Source organism: Melanaphis sacchari, unplaced genomic scaffold (assembly GCF_002803265.2).
Source record: "Melanaphis sacchari strain LSU unplaced genomic scaffold, SCAv2.0 Contig78_pilon_pilon, whole genome shotgun sequence".
Taxonomy (NCBI): Eukaryota; Metazoa; Arthropoda; class Insecta; order Hemiptera; family Aphididae; genus Melanaphis; species Melanaphis sacchari.
In genome coordinates, this window is record NW_020271554.1 from 732,857 (window position 1) to 755,718 (window position 22,862).

At 25.3% G+C, this 22,862-nt stretch overlaps 1 protein-coding gene and 1 long non-coding RNA gene across 6 annotated transcripts in view; both read left to right on the forward strand.

Moving 5' to 3' along the window:
- The first annotated feature begins 1,296 nt into the window (after nucleotides 1-1,296).
- On the forward strand, nucleotides 1,297-11,878 carry LOC112601452 (myosin-IB). The gene is made up of 19 exons (XM_025349095.1): nucleotides 1,297-1,413; nucleotides 1,912-2,027; nucleotides 2,203-2,273; nucleotides 4,650-4,858; nucleotides 5,430-5,639; nucleotides 5,706-5,897; nucleotides 7,007-7,284; nucleotides 7,730-7,899; nucleotides 7,974-8,137; nucleotides 8,205-8,337; nucleotides 8,400-8,549; nucleotides 8,811-9,054; nucleotides 9,318-9,635; nucleotides 9,705-9,864; nucleotides 9,941-10,067; nucleotides 10,151-10,272; nucleotides 10,342-10,560; nucleotides 11,390-11,493; nucleotides 11,755-11,878. The coding sequence occupies exons 1-19, from the start codon at nucleotides 1,297-1,299 to the stop codon at nucleotides 11,876-11,878; spliced, it is 3,228 nt and encodes a 1,075-aa protein (XP_025204880.1).
- Nucleotides 11,879-20,504: 8,626 nt separating this feature from the next.
- LOC112601435 overlaps nucleotides 20,505-22,862 on the forward strand; it is an 8,665-nt gene continuing 6,307 nt past the window's right edge. Inside the window, exons 1-4 of one of the 5 annotated variants that reach the window (XR_003115051.1) lie at nucleotides 20,505-20,656; nucleotides 20,812-20,998; nucleotides 21,099-21,251; nucleotides 22,366-22,619. This is a non-coding gene — a long non-coding RNA (uncharacterized LOC112601435). Of the gene's footprint in view, nucleotides 20,657-20,693; nucleotides 21,037-21,098; nucleotides 21,252-22,365; nucleotides 22,620-22,862 lie in introns of those variants that run through there. The other 4 variants (XR_003115052.1, XR_003115053.1, XR_003115054.1 and 1 more) reach the window with 4 other exon arrangements.

Genomic DNA, 22,862 nt, shown 5'->3' on the forward strand with positions numbered 1-22,862 from the left:
TTATATACTTAAACGAAAATAACAATTTAATTATTTTACTTTAATTCAAAACATTTTATTCGTAGCAATTTGAAACTAATTTATATTTGAATTAAAATTAAATACATCTATCATAGTGATGAGAAACACTCAAAATATATTATACAGTTGAGCGAGTTTTATTTTATCTTAATTAAGTACGTAATATTAATAATAATATATATATATATATATATGATATAATGTTTAAATAAATTAAATTATAAACTGAAAACTTTAAATTGTATGTATTAAAAATGAGAAAATATTTTTATTTTTTTTTTTAACTCAAAAGATAAATATTTAGTTATATTATTATAATGCTAAATAAATTGAATAATATGTAAAACTTAAAATTTTCATAATATTATCTATTATCAAATTATAAAATAAAGAATGAAAACAAATTTAAACATCAATTTTACTATACAAATATGTTTTATCTTATTTTGTATACCTTTTACATATCTTTCATTTAGATTAAAAAATCGAAATATGTATTATTAAAAATGTGACTACAACAGAAATGTTAGATATGCATATATTATATTTTATTTTAGATATTATAACTCTCGTAGTTGATTAATTAGAAACATTTTATTTCATGATTTACGTAGAAAATTTATTTCATATAAAGTCAATAAAAATGTTTTTATTAATTATCTAACAAATAAATGATTAACATCAAACAAATGCATTTTAATCAAATGCTTACCAATGTACCGTAGCCCAAATAATTATTTTGTTATGAACATATTTTAGATTAAATATCTAAATTTTGGGTCATAGACAAATTATTGATCAGCTAAATTCCATATTTTTGGAGCTAGATATAGCAGTAAGCCTATACTTGCCCATTTTTCATGTTCAGGCATATACGCCGTGTGTGTGATTTCAAAACTTCCGCAGTAACGGTACTTGTTTAATATAGCAACAATAATAAACCTATTTAATGATTACATACATTTAATAAATATAAAATGAAATTCTAAAATCATAACATCACCGCAAACCTAGGTAGGTAATCCATTAGAAAAAAATACATAAATACTAGATAACATTATCAGAAATCGATAAATATTGATTAATTGTAAGATAATAAGTGCTATTTTATATCCTCGGCAATTACTATGTTATCAGCTTATTATAAAACACACAGTTATAGTAATTTTTTTTTCAGACTCTTTTAACAAACATAAAATACATTGTTGGTATCCATAAAATTACTTATTAAACAAACAAAATTATTATCAATCAAAATTTTAACAAGTATAAATTATGACGGCGTACTTTGAAGAGACAACTGGTATTGCGAACATGGTATTGCTAGAAAACTCTGACGAAAAGATATTAATCGAAAACTTAAAGAAGCGACTACGTAAAAACATAATATACGTAAGATTAGTTAATCATACATTTTATATAAATTAGAAATTAAATAAAGCGTATGCAACTTTTTATTTACTATTACGGTTTATAATATGTAGGTTAAATTCGGGAATAATTTATATGAACGTAAATTTTTTATTTGCGTTTATTATTGTATTAATTGTTACATTATAATTTAATATTGCAACGTGAATATTATTATAATTTATTTAGTAAAATGTATTAATACAATTTAATATTCAGCAATTAAAACACCAGTTTAAACCAAAATGTTTAATTATCAACATATAAATTTGAAAGTATTAATACGTATATTATAGTTGGTATGATATTTTTGATTTGATTAATTAATGGAGTGTATAGACATATTTTATATTTATATTATAAACAGAATATTATTATGAATTAATGATAAATAATTTTTAATTCAAAAATTGAAAATATATTTCTTATCAACGAATCTCGTAGTTATTAAAATTATTATCCGAAAAAATATGTTCACAGACGTGCATCGGGGAAGTTTTAATAAGTGTTAATCCATACAAGACTCTGTCAATATACAGTGACAAATTGATGCTCAAGTACTATAACAACAACTGTGTTGATGAAATGCCACATATGTGAGTCATTAATACTATACTCAAATAATTAATGGTTTAAATAATAGTATGGAAACCCAGCTGTACTAAAATATTTTGCTGTTTCCTACGAAAATTAATTGTTGGATTATTGGCTAACCAATCTAAAGCATTTTTATTATTGTCATTTATACGTGTTTAAATTCATATTTTCTAGATTTGCAACATCTGCGAAAGTCTTTAAGTCTTTAAAAGAATATCGACGAGAACAATGCATTTTAATATCAGGTAAAAAATTGTAATTATTAAAAATAAAAAATAAATACATACAACACCGATAAATATATTATGAAAAATATACATTGTTTAGTTGTTTCATATGCAATTGAATAGCCAATATAACTATCATTATACATTTTAAAAAAAAACTAAAAAAAAAAAATTGACAATGTATTCAAAACTCCATTCTATTCTAATATTTAAAATTATAGATATGTTCATTATATATATTATATAAGTAGGTATCAAACTTTCTCGTTCCTAGAATTACTAAAATCAATACAACCCGATACTGCTACAGTATTTATATATTTTAAAAAGTTCTAAGTTGTAACAAAATTAAACAGACAACGCCATTTTCCTTGATAGCATAATTAAATGTTAAAAAAACGGATATTCGCGTTTTTATTTAAAAATTAAAATTATTTTTTTAATTAAAAGTCATTATACTGCACATTTCAATAAAATAAAAATATTCATAATTATTAGGAATTTCATAAATATTTAAGAGTAGATACTTCAATATTAATAGTTTAATATGTAACATTTTATAAAATTAATATTTACTTTTATTTTTCAAGTTATGTTTAAAGTACTTTTTTGTATTGGTGTTAAATAATTTATTTATTTGTTTTGTTGAATTTAAATTTCAGTTTTGTATACAATTTTTACAGTTTACTTGAACTCATGTATTAATAAGAATAATTTTAATCATGAAACTTATATCAATAAAATATTACCACAATTATCTTTACTAGGCAATATACCAATGTGAAAATAATTATTTATACATGGTACCTCTACACTAATACCAAAATATCAAAATTGTTTATAATTTTCAATTTAAGAACTTGTTTTATTCATGAAAAATGTCAAAAAATGCCATAATATTATTTATACATTTATTACATATTTTTAATTTTCTTCGAATATTAAATTTTAAATGTACTATATTTTGTGCATGGTGCATGCCACAGTTAATTACATCAGGTTATCAACAAAAACTGAGATTACTATTTGACAGCAACCGGACTACAAATAATAACCAATCTGTCTTTAACTTTATGCAATACATTAAGCATACTGCAGTTTTAAGTTAACATATGTATATACTAAATAGGTATTAATATATTTGTTTTCAATATTATTACTTACATTACAATAAAAATTACTCAAAATATTTAATTAACTAGCAATTTAATGAACTAGTAATAGTAACAGTGTGATTACTTTTGAGGTAACACTAAATATTTTTCTGGATGACTTTTAATTTAATTCAATGTTTTCATTACATACCTTCTTCTTCTTCTTCTTCAGCTTTTACTGTCCTTGAAGGACTTTCGCTGCCTCTACTACTTTTCTCCAACTATCTCTGTCAACACTATCCTCTAAAGTCAATCCCTGGGCGCACTTGTCAATATCCTCCTTAACCCTGTCTATCCAGCGCTGTCTGGGGCGACCCCTAGGTCTTTTTCCATTGATTTTTCCTTCCAGAGCTTTCTTTAGGATACCATTTGACCTCCATACATGGCCTGCCCACTCAATACATACCTAAATGATTTAATATTACAATTATTTTTTAAAATTTCAAATGTTTATCCTTTTTTAGTTCGAATTTGAAAAACGTTTACGGTCAAGAGTTAATTCATATATTCTTTAAAATTTGAATAGATGAATTTCATTGTAAAAAATTAAATATAAATTATCGATAAAATATAACTCTATCTGCTGGCCAAAATTTAAACCACGAAAGCTTCATATTTGTTAAAATAAACCGATGTTATTAAATCCATTATGAAAATAATATTAACCCTGTCACAGTTGACGTATTACGTCGTTCCATGGCACATATTATACAAAGCATAGACCTAGTATCTAGTTAAAGACCCACACGTGTCACATAATAATTATACGGATATATGTGGTACGTAACCGTGAAAGTATGCATTAAATTTTTTTCTCAGACTTATAGAGTTTTTTTGATTCTGAGTAGAGCAATGAATGTATTGATTTTACTATATGTTTTTTTCTGTACAGTACAATTCATATTTTATTATGTTTATGAAACATAATATATTAACATATAAAAATATATAAATATTGATGATTGTAAATAAAAATAATTTTTGCTCAATAAAATATCGTGATAACAGCTATGTATTATAATTATAATTACTTTGAGTAAAGTCGCCAATAATTATTACACACTTATACATTATTATATTACTTAAGCGGTATATCTACTTAATATTTAGGTACCTTATCTACTTTAATTTATCATATTTTAATCCTATATTACTAATTTTATTATGCATATGTTTCTAATATATAGGTATAAATACAAATTTAATTTGTTATGTTAACAAATTTTATTTAACGTTTCAGGTGAGTCTGGATCGGGAAAAACAGAAGCATCCAAAAAAGTCCTAGAATTTATTGCAAAAGCCACACACGGTGACCATATTATTCAGATGATCAAAGATAAGCTCCTTGTAGCAAATTTAGTTCTGGAGGCATTTGGTAATGCCAAAACTTGTAATAACGATAATTCTAGTCGATTTGGAAAATATATGGACGTGGAATTCAACCCCATGGCAAGTTAAAAATAATAAAAATATTTTTATACATTAACTGATTCGTGGATATGAATAATAATGAAATTTTAATCGTTAAAAAAATACACTACTATTATAAAATTATTATTTTAAATGGTTTCATAAAAAATAATATATTTTAATCTCTTAGAGCAGTGTGCAATATTTGATAAAATGGGGTACACGATTATTTACACCTACTTGATTTTTTTATAAAATATTATTACTAATGTATATTTTCGAAAAAATTTCCTAGTGTATATACATAATATCTCTTAAAAAACATTTTATTGTCTCCGAATGTATTAAGAATATAAAAATAGATATCAATATAATCATGTAAATTTTGTATATTGCAAATCGTAATGTTTATTTTATAAACAAAAGTAGGATATTAATATATATTCTTTTATTTGTATATTATGCTTTTAGATTTTCTACCATGTACATTTATAATAAATTGTAATGAGAAATTGTTTATACCTTTAAAATTATTATTTTCAATATATAAATTATGTACTTACTTTTACACAAGTTCTTAAAAAAAAAACTACTATTGGATTTCTTATAGGGTCAACCAATAGGAGGTAATATTCTAAACTATCTGCTTGAAAAGTCTCGAGTTGTTAAGCAGGCTCAAAATGAAAGGAACTATCATATATTTTATCAGCTGATAAATGGAGCTGATAAATGTTTAGCTGAACTCTTAGCGATTGACAAGGACGTTGATTATTTGTACGTGAGAACAGACAAGAATGACAACGACGATTTCGAAAATGAAGTTTGTTGGGCCTATTCTAAATGCATGTTTTAATTTTATTTTCGTTTTGGCTTCAATTTTTTATAGACTGTTAACGAAGATTCCAACAAATATAAAGAAACTTTAAATGCTCTTCAAATTCTAGAATTTAATTTGGAAGAAAAAATGGATATACTGAAAATTGTCGCTAGTATTTTGCATTTGGGTAATGTTAAGGTTCATAAACGTGACCAAATAAGCAAAATTGAAAATATCAATACAATTCGTATAGTGGCCGATGTAATATAACATTTTTTTTTTTTTATTATTATTATTAGAATAACTCTCAAAACCGTAGTCATTAGGAAATCACTAAATTTGTTTTTAATATTAAGCACTTTATGTTCTTAAACATTTCAATATTTATTGTACATGAAATTTTTATTTTTTGTAAGTGAAAAACTTAGGCGCATATGAACTAAGTTTATCATAGCGTAATATAAAATTAATTTGTAAAATCCCAATTTCTAAATAAATAACATGTTACTCGTATTAACTATTGGAATAAGTTCCAGCTAAAAGATTCTGAATACAATACATAATATTATTTTTGTACCGTCAGATATCTTATTTTTATTTTTTGTTTCTTAGTAGATATTACTTGCAGCGTGATTTTCAATTGCAGAGACTGATGTTGATCAATTATTTTAAATAGATATCCATGTTTTCCAGAAATGTATTCAACAATATGTTGATATTATTTTCAATCTTTTTTTATATATTTTTTATTTTGAAAGATTTTTAAAATAAAAATAAAATTGAAAAAATTGACAGTGTGAGGATTTGTCGGAGGCTTATGAACTGAGTCGTTTTATATATAAACTAAACTTGAGATGATATATGATTAGAAATAATTTTTCAATTATTATTATGGATAAAATTGTGTGTTTATTAATTTGAATTTTATCCTGCATTATCGAACTTTTTGCTGTGTAAAGGTCGACGAATGAATGGACTTTTAAAAATGGGATGTTTTCTATTCATTTATGCGGATAAAATTTATTACTACAGGTTTAATGAATTTTTTTTATATAAGTATTATTAAGATACTTGAAGTATAATAAATATTAGCAAGTGTACGATGCATAGTGTACACTGTATAGCTGTTAGAACATTATTAAAGGTAACACACTCGATAAAGTATACATAATTTTAGCTACGAGTTGTCAACGTGGCGTATATAATATAGTTACGAACTGGTTTTTACTTAAATAATTGAATTTTTTTTACTATATAATTTTTGCATCAAATATTGGAAATTATTTAATTACTCGTAAATTATGATATGAAATATTATTATCATCATTTTTTATATCAATTAATTTAGTATATTATATTAATGTGTTCAGTTACTAGGAGTTCCAACTAATGATTTGATATTCGCATTGACAAATAAAATAATAAGAGCTCACGGAGAAGTGATTCAGTCACATCTGGACGTAGAAATGTCGATATTTGCAAAAGACGCATTAGCTAAAGCTATTTACAGTAGACTGTTTGAATGGTTGGTAATGCATATAAACAAAACGCTCAAAACAACTGTTCGTAAAAAAAGTGGTCGCATTAGTAAAAACAAATCGATTGGAATATTGGATATTTATGGTTTTGAAATTTTACAAATTAATGGGTAAGTGATGTATTAATTTTACAAATCGATAATGTACCCTTATATGATATATTTATGTATAATATTATTATAATTAAATATGAATAATTTATTATTCCATAAAATCATATCTATGAAAAATATTACTAAGTTACACAATGAACAAAAAATTACAAGAATATAAGTACTAATTTAGGTATCAATTTTAAATTATGATTAGTTAAAGATAAAATTATTAATATAATATATATTATTAATATTATTATTAATTTAATGACTATTATACTAGAATACAATTTTTTATACGTAATGATATTTCTAAATTGAAAAACCTAAATAAGTTTACATAGTGTGAAATTGTAATTTAATATTATATTTAAAACTAAAATGACAATTCTAAAAATTATTATAAAATAATACTTTAATTGATAATTAATTATAAACATATTAAAACTTTTAATTTTAGATTTGAACAGTTTTGCATTAATTATTGTAATGAAAAGTTGCAAAAGTTATTCCTTGATTTAACACTTAAGTCAGAACAACAAGAATATTTAAGTGAGGGCATCGAATGGAATGTTGTTGAGTACTTTGACAATGGTATAATATGTGACATGATTGAAGAAAGACATAAAGGTATGGTACCTAAATACGTCTCATATATTTGGGTTATTTTTAAATAGCTAACACTGCAGTCGTGTTTTTCTAAGGGATCATTTCATGTCTCGATGATGAGTCTCTTAAACAAACTGATGTGTGTAATAATTTGATTTTACTCAACGAGTTGGCGAGACGTTTCAAAGAACATGAGCACTTTTCATGTTATCAAACTGCAAATGATCCATCAATCAAAAAGACAATAATTTTACCTACAGTAAGTAATGTAAAAACATTATCAGCTACTATAAAAATATAAATATAAAATTTTTAAACATTAAAAGGAGTTTGTAATCAAACATTTTGCTGGTGCAGTGACGTATGATGCTTCCAACTTTTTAGAGAAAAACAATGACTTTCTGTTTGGAAATCTGAGCCAAATAATGTCCCGCTCAACTAACGCGATCATAAAGGTAATACAATACATAATTTATACACATTCTAAATACTTTATGTCTCACCAGGATATTTCAGTCGATTTTTTTCAGATTGTCAGACACCCGACAAAAAAATACCAGAAACTACAATAAAGCAGTTTAAAAAAAGTTTGAATCGACTTATAAACACATTATCGACAAAAGAGCCTTCGTACATTAGATGTATCAAACCAAACAACTACAAAGAATCTGGTAGATATAATATTGATTGATTAATGATAAAGTTAACCACGGGATTAAGTTCCCTTTTTGAGCTTATTTTCGTTAAACCGACTCAATAGTATATAATATTTTTAACAGATAATATTGTAATTTATAACTATAATATTTAACAATTATAACACAATCTTAATTAATTAAAAATCATCCCTCAAAGAAATGTTGTACTATGGCACTGTATTAGTTATATAATATAGTATATTCAACTATATCTTAATTATATTTAAATTTCAGACAATTTTGATGAAGAAGTTATCAGTAAACAAGTGAAATATATGGGTTTAGTCGAGATACTTCATATCAAGAAAGCTGGTTTTGCATATCGTGGTCAATTTGAAGTGTTTTTAAATAGATATAAGAGCTTGTGTCCAGATACTTGGCCCGATTGGAAACAACGTTATGACGGGGTGGCTGTCGAGGCAGTAAAACGATTGATTGAACATCTGCAGTACACGAGCGAGGATTATAAAATCGGAAAGTACGTGAATAGTAGCAGCAAGTACCAAGCATTTTTTTTATTATCAAAATTAGTTAAAAAATACTTTTCATGGCCATATAGGTATTAGTAATTTCGGAATAATATAATTATAAACAATAATATGACGTAACCTCTAGTCACAGTAAAAATTAAACCGTAAAATTTGAAAATATCACATTGGTTTTTTTAAAGATTTTTTATAATATTATATAACCTCACATAAAGATTAATTCATGAAATATCGTATTTAATATTTGTTACAGGACTAAAATCATGATAAAATACCCACAAACGGTTTTTGAAATCGAAAACCGATTCCAAGCGTCCAAACACAGGTTGGCTACGATTATTCAATCAGTGTGGCGTGGATACATGGCCCGTAAACGATATACACGAGTTAGGAAATTGGTAATATACTGTCAGAAGTCAGCAAAACAGCGTTTACGATACAGGCGGTCGATGAAACTCCGAGAGTTCAAAATGGTCATTCAAAAGATAGTTTTCGTTCAAAAAAACATCAGGAGACTGTTGGCCGTGCGCTCTTACAACAAAATTCGAAACGCCGGGCTGACGATTATAAAGTATTAATTTATTTTTATTTGGGGTAATCATTTTTTTATTGCCTATTTAAAAAAAACAACAATTTTTAGATTTTTCAAGGGGTTCTTGTCGAGAAACGATCCACCAAATGCGTACAACCGTCAATTTGTAGTATACAAGCAAACGAAATATTTGATCGAGCTGTCTGAAACGTTACCAAAAAGTCTGATTGACGACTATTGGCCTAATCCACCGAAATGCTGTGTCGAAGTAAATACAAAATCAACGGTTAAAATATTGCATCATGTATTGTTTCATATTACAAATAAAATATATTTATGCTAAGGTATCTGCCTACTTAAAGACCTTGCACCGTAGTTGGCTATCAAGAGTATATCGAACGAATTTGGCTAAATTTCCCGAGACGTATGAGCGCCTAAAATTTAAGCTCGCCGCATCTGAAATATTCAAAGGTAAGAATACCATATTTTACTTGTGCTATGTTAATACACTCAACAATAGCATAAAAACACCAAGTGTATAATTTATTTTGTAGGAAAGAAGTCAATATACCCAGAAAGCTTAAAATTCGATTTTAATATCGATCGTGCTGGAATTATTCAAAAATTGATAAATACTAACTTACAGAACGATGAAAATCCAAAAACTGTTTATCTTGTTGGTTTTTAAATACAAATTATTATTTATTATTATTATTTTTTTTTTTTTTAATTTTCAACGTTTTAGTACGCCTCAGAGGTAACGAAATTCGATCGCCGAGGATACCGACCAAGAGTTAGGATTTTGATAATAACTACAGAAAACATTTTAATCATCAAAAAATCTGATAAAAACCAAACTATCAAAGATCGATTGCCGTTGGAACACATAACAAACTTGCAGATGACATCTGGAATGGACAATTTCTTACTTATCAAAGTATCAGATAAACTAGAAAAATCTAAGGTAAAATCGATATTTCAACACTAAACAGTAGAGTGCTTATTTAATAGCTTTAACGTTATTTCATTAATTTTATTTATAATTATTTCTAAATGATGATCGAAGACGTATTTAGAGTTTTAGTCATTCTTATTTTCTGATGCTATTCATTCCCTTAGCTACGATTATAAATAAAAACGAATCATTGGTAATTATTTGAATAAAAAAGTTTGCAATAACTTACTTATCTACAACATTTAGTACTTACTTATCAAATCTTTAGGTTTCTTTGTAATAAAATAATAAAATTGTCTAATTTAGGAAATTTAGAAATAATATTTTAATTTTTTAACTTTTTTCACACCCTGCACTTCTTAGTTTCATTATTTTACCATTTATTTTTATATAATATTATAAAATTATCAGATAGCTTTAATCAATGTTCAAAAAAATAAATACAATAATGTAAAATTTATTATAGACCTTAACCCACAACGAAACTGAAAACAGTGTTAAAAGTAATATTAAAATAATAAAATTCACTTGATTAGTAATTTAACAAAATTTCATTATCATATTGTAAATATATTTTATAAGTAGAATAATTTTTTATATAAATTTGCGATATAATAAAAGTGCTCATGTCTCTTAGTTGACGAATAACGAAGGACAAAAGTTGTAAGTTGAAGAGAGTATTATTTATAATAGGTATAACTGTATAATACGTTGCCATCTGTAAATCTGTATAAAAATATAATGATACCATCACCATCATTTCTTCCTCTAAATACGTCTCTAATAATAATAATGTGTATATTGATATAATTCCTATGTTGTGTTTTTATAAACTTAGGGAGATGTTCTATTAGAAGTTCCGTACTTGGTCGAATGTGTGACAGCTCTTTCGAAACAAACAACTGGGATAGTAGAATTTATTAATATGCAAGAGAATTCATGGTATTTATTATTAGAATAAAATAAACTAAGACTAATATTGATACGCATTTCATTAAATAACTCAGAATAATGTAGTTTATAGATACTATATCGCATGTGTTAATTTTATTATTACTAGGAATTTGGAATATTTTGTATCTATATACTCATAATAAATAGTATAAATAATTGTTATTTGCGAATATATAGATAATGATATTTTTTTTCTTTTTTAATATCTATACGTATGTCTAATGTATATATTTAATATATAATATTTAGCATGAAACATGACATGAAAAACTCAAAAAATCCTGGATTTATCGAATTTATACCTGTTGCCGTCTCGGAACGCAAAGGAGAAATCCGCAAAGGAAACAATGGAAATTTAACGATTACCGGTTGAACGTAACAAATGTGTTTTTAACCATCGCCGATTTCAAATAAATTATATTCGTAACTAGCGAATGTCAAACACACTGTAGCGAATGTCAGTCTCATATCAAATGGCAAAAGTCAATATTAGAATATTTTGAGGAAGTGTTTTATATTCCTTATAAAACAAAATACACACGTAATAGTTCACGACATAATAAAATATGGATTGTACACGTCATTAAAGCATTTTTAAATAAACTAAACCCCAAAAATATTTCTTTCATGTGCGGTATTATTCTAGACTATATATTAAATATGTATAATTTATAATCATATACTACATTTAATAATATGTAATACCTTCAACACACAATTCGATATATACTATACATTAAAGATTCCCTTAGTTACCTACTAATTAAGTATTAAATTATACATTCCTACTATTTAACATCAGGTATTAGCAGCCCCATCCTATAATTTAATTAATAATAATGTTATAAGATAGATACGATTTTTTACTTAGGTGTAAATAACCTATATTTATTGACAGACATTAAATTTATATTCTATTAAATATTTAATTTTTTAATTTTAATACATCTATATTTTAATAAGATAAAATAGATTTTCTAAGGATGCAGACTAACTGCCAGTTATTTGATTAACGATAATTTATAATGTAATATGCGAAACGAACGTTGAGTGATTGGATATATATTATAATTTTTTGTATTCTCTATTTTGTATCTACAATATTAAATGTAATAATGATGACGATTAAAGATTTTGAGTTAACGTATTTGCATGTTATTACTGAACGGATCAAATCGTTTCTAAGTTAATCACATTTAAACCAAATACTAACCAATTCAAATTTAGTTTTGAATAATGTATATATTAAGTAGGAAATTATATTTTTTGTTATTCTAAATAAATTGCACTCACAAATAAGTAATTTTTTAAATACATAATAGAATATATATTATTATTGATAAATTGGTTTTTTTCCAAACTTATTTTCAATTTAATGTTTCATCCACATCTGGTTATTGTATTTTTAATTTTACAGATTTATAAAAATTCTTGATGTACAATGAATATTATAAAGTAAAAATTTTATTCAATACATAGTTGTTTTTATGTCGTACTTTTATTAACTATAGTACCTACCTATATTATATTGTAACATCTGTTTTTCTCTAAGAAAAACAGATAAACTTAAAGATTACTTAAGGAATTATTTTTTTATAGGTAAAAGTAATATATCTATTTATATTTAAATCTCACGTTTAACATTCAATATCTATAGTGAATATTATAAATTTTAAAAATATGCATTATTGTATCTCATGCGATTCTTATAATAATTGTAATACCTAAAGTGAAACCTGATTTAACGAACACTCGTTTCAACGGACAAAATTATAATGATGATTGATAAATAAAGTGTATTCAATATGTCTAAAATGGAATTTAAGTAAGTAGATACCTACCTAGTAACACAAAGTCACAGACAATAATATTTTTCCCCAATTGCCTAATAACGGATAACAATCTTAGTCAAAACTCAACTATAACATTACACATTATGTGTAGGTACCTACACACTATGCTACAGTGTCACCGGTCGCGACAACGCTAATTGCATACAATTACACATCAAAACACGGATTGCAACCGACAACAAAAGCCGTGTAAAATTCCGCAACTAGCTTACAGCTCCAAGACCGTTGTGTAAAAAAAAAAGTAGGACAAGTGAGTACTGCTCAAATGTACAATAGATGTCAAGTGAGTGTCACTTTAATGAATGCGGTGTTATATCCAATGTTTTTTTTTTTTTTTTTTTTATATTTCAATTAAAGTCATTTTTAATACTATTGGTATTACAGTAAGTCTATTTGACTTTTGTCGATGACATCGCATTTATTATATCATTACTCATAACTCATTAGGTTATATTTTAATCATTGTTATAACAATGTTATTCCATAATATATATTATTTAAATCAACTTTTGAGACTTGATTCAATACCACCTTACCGCAAAACACTGTGAATAAATATTAAAGGTAAAAAAAGGTAATATCTTAATATTAATCCACATATTTTTTAAATGTATTATATATAACAAAATTCATAATATACGTAAAAGTCTTAAGTCCTCATAAATAACGTTTTCGTATTGTTTATAAGTTCTTTAGATTTTTTTCGTTCCTGTACGAACTAATTATGACTCATCACTTTTCGGGGTAATAAAAATGCTTCGATTTTCAACTTTGTTAGTAGTTTCTGGTTGAAAATTAGACATAGCCTACTTTGGAGGTCAAAAGTAAAAATAAAATTGTTGTTAAAAATCGAAAAAAAAAACGAAAATTCACAAGCTGATTACATAATAAGAAGTTATAAATATATAAAATGTTTATAGCTACGGTTTAGGAAGGTAATATTATAATATTTGATATAAATTATCAATCATTGCGAAATAGGTACAAACTTAATGTTACGTCGCACATAATATGTTATTTTTTTATATTTTTTTAACATAATAATAATATTATTATTATTATTATTATGTTTAAAAAAATGTATTTAATATAAATACTTTATTATTTTATTATAATATGTTAAATGTTTTCCCAATTAAACTTATGCAAAGTTTATTTTGATAAGTTATTTTTATGTATTTTATTTAATACTATTGCCTTACTGATAATTTACGATTGACATGTCTGACGTCATACTCCTACACCGTCAATAAAGATAACGTTAATTCATGCTTTTTTCACTAATATATAATATTATATATGTTTGATTAAACAAAATAAATATTAAATCCTATCTACATTAGACACTTCTCTATAACGAATATATTTTATGGTTTTTTGGCAGTTTATTATGTAAGTACCTACCTATACAGGTTTCACTAAATTCATATTTTTCTATAACAGTCATAACGTCATTAAACAATTTCTTGTATTAGGAATTGGGTCTTGGTACATACTTTTTTAATAAACATTTTCCATGAGACTTAAGTAGGTATATTATAATTCAAACAATTTATTACTAACAAGTTGTTTTATATTTAGCTGTTAGAATTACTAGATACTTGGTAGCCTACATTTATTTGAGTTAGCAATTATATCATAATGTTTTATAGTTATAAATTAAAAGACTATATTTTAAACATTTCTTTGAATAGTAGTAGATTTTAGAAATATTTTATACTCGTTTACAGTACATTTTCCAGAAAAGATACTTATTTTGGGTATTCGTCATAGGTAATAGCAGCCAGCAGGTTACATATTGATTCGAGCATATAATCGCATAGATATATTATAGATAAGTGTATACAAACAAATAAAAATAAGTACTAATAAACTATACCACAAAATTATCGACATAAATTTAATATTTGAAAAGTATCACCAAGGCCAACTGTTATTTAAGTGACTCAATAAATAGCGAGCAATAAATACAACGGTACGTAGTATATACAAAAACTATAAAAACTTTTCTAACGACAACATAAACAAAAGAAAAAATAAATTATATTATATTACATTAAAAAGGAGTACCAATATCCAATTGCTGCGTGAGAAGTTAGAATTAACCTTTTGTTTTTCATGATAAAAAAAAATTTTAAATATTACTTGATCTCAATAACACTTAAATTACCAACATATTAAGTATGTTTCAGTGTACTACGGTAATAGTATAATGAAAACAAATCAATTATTTTCGATTTATACCTACATACTTAATGGTATTTATTTTAATGCTTATACAATTTTTTGGTTTAACTTATACAGTTTAACACCATAAGTAAAAATGTAACATGACGAACCTTAGCTTACTTAGTATCCACGATTTACATACCTACTAAGATATTATATTAAATCGATATCTATATTTTATTACAGAGATCAAATAAGTTATTTTTATTTCGAATAGATTTCCATAAATCAGAATTAAATAATAAAAACGCTGAATTAAATTACATAGGTATCTATTATCACACGATTATTATTAATTGGTCCGATTTGCCGAAATAGCAATAATTAAAAATATTATCAGATGTCAATAAACAGAGACCATACAATTATTGTACATACCTTACATACCTACTTAATTTTAATTATTATAAGATCAAAATGGAAACAGTACAAAAGTAATCTTACATATTTATTATTTACCGTTTGGAAATTCCACGAAAACGAGATTCATTTCACGATAGGTTCCTAAGTACCTTATTGGATCCGTGTAATTGTATAGAAGTGTGATAGGTATAGATCCTAGATGAACGTTCCAGTATCTCTTAGAAGACTGAAGATATTCTCGAGTCGATAACACCATCACCTTTACGTCAAAACGTAGTAGGTACCTACCTATTATTGGTTTGTGCAAATTCACTGATTAAGTGTTTCAAATTTACTCAAAATATTTATTTTTTTTTTTTTGATTTGTGTAATTATAAATTTTGTGATTAAAAAACGGCATGTATGTTAAACTATTGAATTTTTTATTATTATTATTATTATTATTATTATTAAATTATTACTATTTAGGTAGGTATATAATTATAGCGATGTATAACAAATATAATAAAAACGACTTTAATACGCACTACACGATCGTAGCATTGCCTACAATAGACTCGACTATTGGATGGGGCCTACCTTGTACACATTATCGTTGGATACTTACAAAATATACTTCAATACGCAAAAACAAAAAGGTACCTATCTACATACCTACTTAGAGCTACCTGTAGTAGGCCCTACCCTCCTTTAATAGACGATCGCTCGTTGAACGGTGTTTGCAGACCGATCAACTTGCACGCGCCAATTATCGAACTACGCGCAGGTGAACAGTGCAGTAATACACGTAGGTATATACATAACATGTAGGTACTATATCGTATAATATATTTAGTGTGTATATATTATTTATTATACCAGACACGGACAAATAAAAATAATAAATAATTTGTACCGTGTACGAACATATTATACAAAACGTTTTCTGTCTGAATCAATCATAATCATAATTCAATATTGAAACATTTTTACGGAATTCTCTACGAGTAGGTTACCTACCTACCTAACGAGTACAACACAAAACGTTTATTCATATATCAGTCAAATAAAATTTAAATAGTTAAACACGTGTATTCCAGTTATATACATATTGCATATTATTATGCCGTAATAGCAAAATAATGTTACGGTGGCATAGTTATTTTTATACATAATATGCGTGTCATATTCCATCCCACATGACCTTTTATTTGTTGTGTATGCACGCATCATTGTAGTGAATGTTTTATTTATGAAAAATTAAAACTAAAAGTTGCATAGGCACCAACTACTAATACCTGCAGGCTGCAATAGTTCCCAACCTTTTCTATTCTACGCCACCTTTGTAGATTTTCAAAATTCTCGCCCCCCCCCCCCGCCACGATAAATTGAAAAAAATCGATCACCTTTTTTTTGTGTAGGTACTTTACCAATAAGTTATATAGTATTCTGAATGATTAATTTTTTAATTATGATTGGCTATTCGTTATTGATACTCGATAACGGATAAAGAGTCGGTTATTTTTTTTTTCTCTATGTTTTAAAATAAAAATAATTTAATCAATAAAAATTGTGTTTCGTAATAACAGTTTGCGCCTCCCCATTAATGTATACGTCCCCCCCAGTTTGGGAACCAGTGACCTGTACCAAATATTATTATTATTTAGTATTTAATGAGCGAATGTTTTTACTCTAAAGAATATACGATAATAATGAGTATATTTTTATATTTATTTCATATCTTAAAAGTGATTTCAACAAATAATTTGCCTAGGTAATAAGGTAATATTGTGGTAATATTTTTTTCCAGGGGGGGGCAAGTGCCTTGTCTTGCCCCCCCCCCCCCAAGGGCGCCCATGTGTATTATACATAACCAATGTTGGTATTTGTTACCAACTAATTATACTGTAAAAACTTTAATAGGTTGATACATATTATAGTCCTAATAACAATATTTTAATTGGTGGGAAGAACAATTTTTATTTAGGTATAGTTAATTTTTATTTTCAGTGACTGAATTTTTCTTTCAATCTATAGATTTACCTACCACTAAAATTAATAAATGGTAATTCATTAAGTAAATTTAATTTTCTCTTTTTTCCTATAGATCTAAACTATTTATTTTTTTCATTGATGCTCAAGTTAATTTTCTATATACATATTACATATCAAATAAATTTAAAAAAAGATAGATATATATATTATTTATTTTAAAATTTACTATTTAAATTAAATTACTTTCTGATCCAGATCTTAAAAATGTATAGTAATTTTCCTCATCATGTACAAAAATTTCCCTGCAATCAACATTATTTATACTTTTTTATAAACCTCATTGAACTCAACAGAAATTTCAATTTAATTATCTTATTTAACTATTGTTTGTAATTCAGATTCTACTAAAATGTTTTATTAAAAAGTATTACCATTATTCATGTTTAACTTGTTAGATATTTAGAATTTCCTCAGTTTAATTGAAACAAACTGATTTATTTATATTATTATAATCAATATTATAATACTCAATGTCTACAAAATTATTATCTAATAAGTTTTAAAATTCAGGTTTTAAATATTCATAAAACTCAAAATTGCTGACATTTTTCATTAAAGGATTGCTGAGAAGTGGTATTTAATTACCACTATAACTCAGGGACAATAGTGGCATAGATATAAAATTTTGACTCAAGAGTAAAATATCCAACAGTCCCTCTAATCTATACATTATATTTAGAGGGAGAAAAGGGGGTGCATTTATTTTATACATTCTTTAAAACTATTATTGTAAATTTACATAGGTACAAGCATACAAAAAAAAAAAAAAAAAAAAAAATAGCTTAATAGTTTATAAAATATTTTTAAAAAGACTGTAATGAGTCACAATCACAAATAAACAATTGTGTATGGAGCTGTGCAGTAACTTACAATGAAATAAATAAGTTGTGAAATTCTTTTGAGTGTTTTTATTTAAAGCTTTTCTAAACTTAAAAGTTTTTTAACTGAAAATATTTCCAAGTCCAAAAGACTAAATTCTAACATAGACTAGCCTGAAGGTGTTTGCTCTAACTCTTGTAAATCATGTCTGAAAAAAGCCTATCTCAAGCTCTCCTATATAGGTTCTTTACCCACTACTCTTGGTCATACTTAAAGTGACCATATATTATTTTAGCTAAAACAAGTCAAAAATAAATCATAATTTTTTTGTCATAAACAAATATTTTTTATTTAATAATATTATTAGCAAAGTTGTATAGTAGATACTTATTATATTGTTTTTAAAGGACAAAGAATTTATTCAGACTTCAAATGTTGTTCTACATCAGACTACATCATTCCCACTCCCGTGTGATACAGAAAATTGTGTTGCACATTTTGCACACATTTTTCAGCCTTTTTCATATGGGCAAGTGCCTCTTACTTTAATAAATGGATGTTTCTCTTTGAGAGCTTTATTAAATACACTCCTACGTTTCGAAATCTTGAATAAATAAATGTACAAGAACACAAGCATAATGTATTTAATACTTATATTATTTATACGATTTAAAATACCACACAAAAAAATCATAATAAACTTACAAGTAAAAGCGTGAAGCGTTCAAAACTCCGAAACAGTTGATGGTTGCTGTAATATTGTAACAGTACCAATAGTAACAACTAACAATAAACCCAAATAACCCATAAAAAAATATATTTTAGTAATTTTGTTTTGATGCTGATATCACAGCAGTTAATGATTTAAATCAATACATAAAAAAATATTTGGGGGTTCAGAATTTGATTCTCATCATTGTAATTTGAGAATTTGACACTAAATTCAAGTGTTTTTGCTCTAGTTGTCATTTTTGTCTAAAATATAATGATAAAGTACCTAGGTAAAAACAATAAAATTGTATTAGTAGGTACGAGATAAAAATTGTGTATTATTATGTCATCTTTTTAATTTTTATGTAAATACTTATAAATTATAACATATGATATTTAATTGTTTAGATGCAAATTAATGCTATTATATTTTATTTACCAAACAATGGGTTAAAAACGTTTTATTTCAACATATTTAATCAAATAGGTAATCTTACAAAATATACTATAATAATATTACACAATATTACAATAATAATCAATTATTTTGCGTTCATTCGGTACGAACATCAAACATGAATATCTTATGCTACCTATCTTAGACTTTAGTCACATTAAAATGATGGTGTTAAAAACACTAATATTTGACAAAGGTATTATGCATAATGTACCACTAAAAATAATATATATATTATAAAAAAAAATTAATAGATAAATATATAAAAATGATTATAAATTATTATCCAAAATCTATTAAAATCGTATTGTAAAGCGATTTTAAAATCATGTCTTTACTGTAAAGTTATTTTTATTTTTACTTATCTAAACATTTATATTTAAATATTTAAAAATAATATTATCAAGAGTAGACATGAGATAGTTGTACCAAACGATTATTCAACTACTCAAAAATACAACTGTGATAGTATGATACCACCAATTATTTAAAAGATAACTGTTATCAATACGGCTTAAGAGTAGTGACAGCATTGAACAAAAGACAAAACACGTTTTTCTGAATTTTTTAACGTAATAATATATCAAAAAATATGATCATTTTTAATGCAAATCGTTTGTACCAAGCATCAAAGAATCATTCATTTTATTGGCCTTATCATGGTAGTAATTGGTTTTTCCTAATGGTAAAATTAAGTTTCCATAAATTGACTTTGGTTAACCTTTCAAAATATTATTTTAAATATTACTCATCTAGTCAGTTAAAATATATTTCATACTTTTCAAAAGAAATATTCTTATGTTGTCCGAAAAAAAGTGTTTTACAAAAGACTGTGAACAGGTAGTCTAATATTTTGTTCATAATTCCAATGAAAAACGAACATCTCTTTATTTGGAAAAGAAGAAGGACTACGTTGAACTAAGATGGCTGATGAGTGCTATATATATACTATTTAGCTTTTAATTGAATGAAGACAATATAGTTTTGAAAACAGTATTTAACCTTGGAAGAAGTTATTTTTGGTGCTGTACGTATTTAATAAATTATGGTTTATAACAATTAATTGTAGGTAGTACATATTTTCTTATCTTTATTTCATTGTTGTAATTTTTTATTTATTATTTCAGTATCCATTCTGGTCAAGAAAGTAGATTATTTTGATACAAGTGTACTTTGTAAATTCATTACCTACGTCACAATATATGTACAAGTCGATGGTTGATGTATAATGATTCCTCTGCAGTCAACATTCCATTGATTTTGACAGCAATTTTAATTCTGTAAGTATGTAAGAGTGGCCAAATCATATTAAAAATATATAAAAAAATTTAAAATTACATATAATAAGATTATATTAATTAGTAATTATATGATTGCGAGAAACAGAGGTGTGTTGAAATAAGCATTTTTGAGACTATTGCTTCAATACCAAAATGAGCGGGTGGGATGAGTAAGTGGGTACTGAGCAATGGATTTAGTGCGATAAAATGTATTTAATAATAATATTTTTACTATTCAGTAAAATAAGAAGAAAAAAAGGTAGATTTTAAAGTAGTGGATGTATGGGTGGTCAAATGGTAATTTGCCTCAGGTCTGAAAATTGTACAACAAGCCACTAACAAGAATTTGTTGTTTTCCACTGTTTAGCTTACTCAAATAATTTGTTTTATATTGCACATGACTAATATGAAGAAAATGCAATGTGATGTATTGGAAATATTAAATATTAAAATTTTAGTACCAATAAATAGCTTCTAGTTCATTACAATTGCATACATTTAAAGTTTTCATCAATAATTATCGAGTAAATTTTATGTTTTGTTATTAAAACAGTTTAAAAATTACACATTGTTTAAAATAAAATAGTATTTAAAATTGTCTTGGTATTTTTTTTATTAAATAAAACTAACTGACTTTATTAGGAAGAAATATGTTAAGAAAAAATTGAACATACATGGTACATTATTTAATATTAAATTCTTAAAGGTCAACTATTAATGCATTTGTATATTGTTTCCTTTTAATAGTAGAACAGTAAATTATTATGTGACTTCAATCATTCGAATATATTGAAATTTTATATAGCTAAGGTAAATATACTTTTTTTTTATTTGTAAATGATTCAGTTATATTAATAAAGTATATTTATAACTATCTGTTGTGCTTCGTTCAGTTACGTATTGCTAATTTTATAAAAATGGTTATTACTCTTTCTTAAATATATAAATATACTAACTTAAAAGTAATAGAATAATAAATTAAAAGCAAAATACCTACTTAATTAATTAGAGAGTATATAATATAAAAATATTAAAAATATTTTTAAGATTTTATTACTTATCCATGATACAAACATGATGGAATATATTTATTAATAAATACATTGATTTTTAGATCTTAGAATTTTGTTTCGTGGTCGCTTTGAACTGTGATCTATGATCAATAAATCTGCAAGATTGTTGAACTCAATAGTCTACAACCACAATTTTAGTTGCTCAAACACCAGAGTTTGAGTTGACTATGAGAGATGCTGTCTACCCTTGCACTTTGGAGTTGAATAGGCAGAGTCTTCTCTTCTACTTCATCTAAAATATCTGTTAACCATTTATAAACCGCCCAGTATATGAATGGAATCTACCACATTAAAGGTATTACAGTTAAAGCAATGAGTTGTGCACATATAAGTTTTGTTCCTTTTGACCGCTGGAAGGAAATGCATCTGTATGTTTATTTATTTCAATATTTTTCATTTTATAAACATACAATGTTATTGTAATGGATATATATACTATGACCTACATTTATTCTAACATGTCCCACAAGATTTAAATATCAGAAATGATGATATTTTAAGGGTTTTTTAATGAATTTAATGATGAATTTGTTGCTAG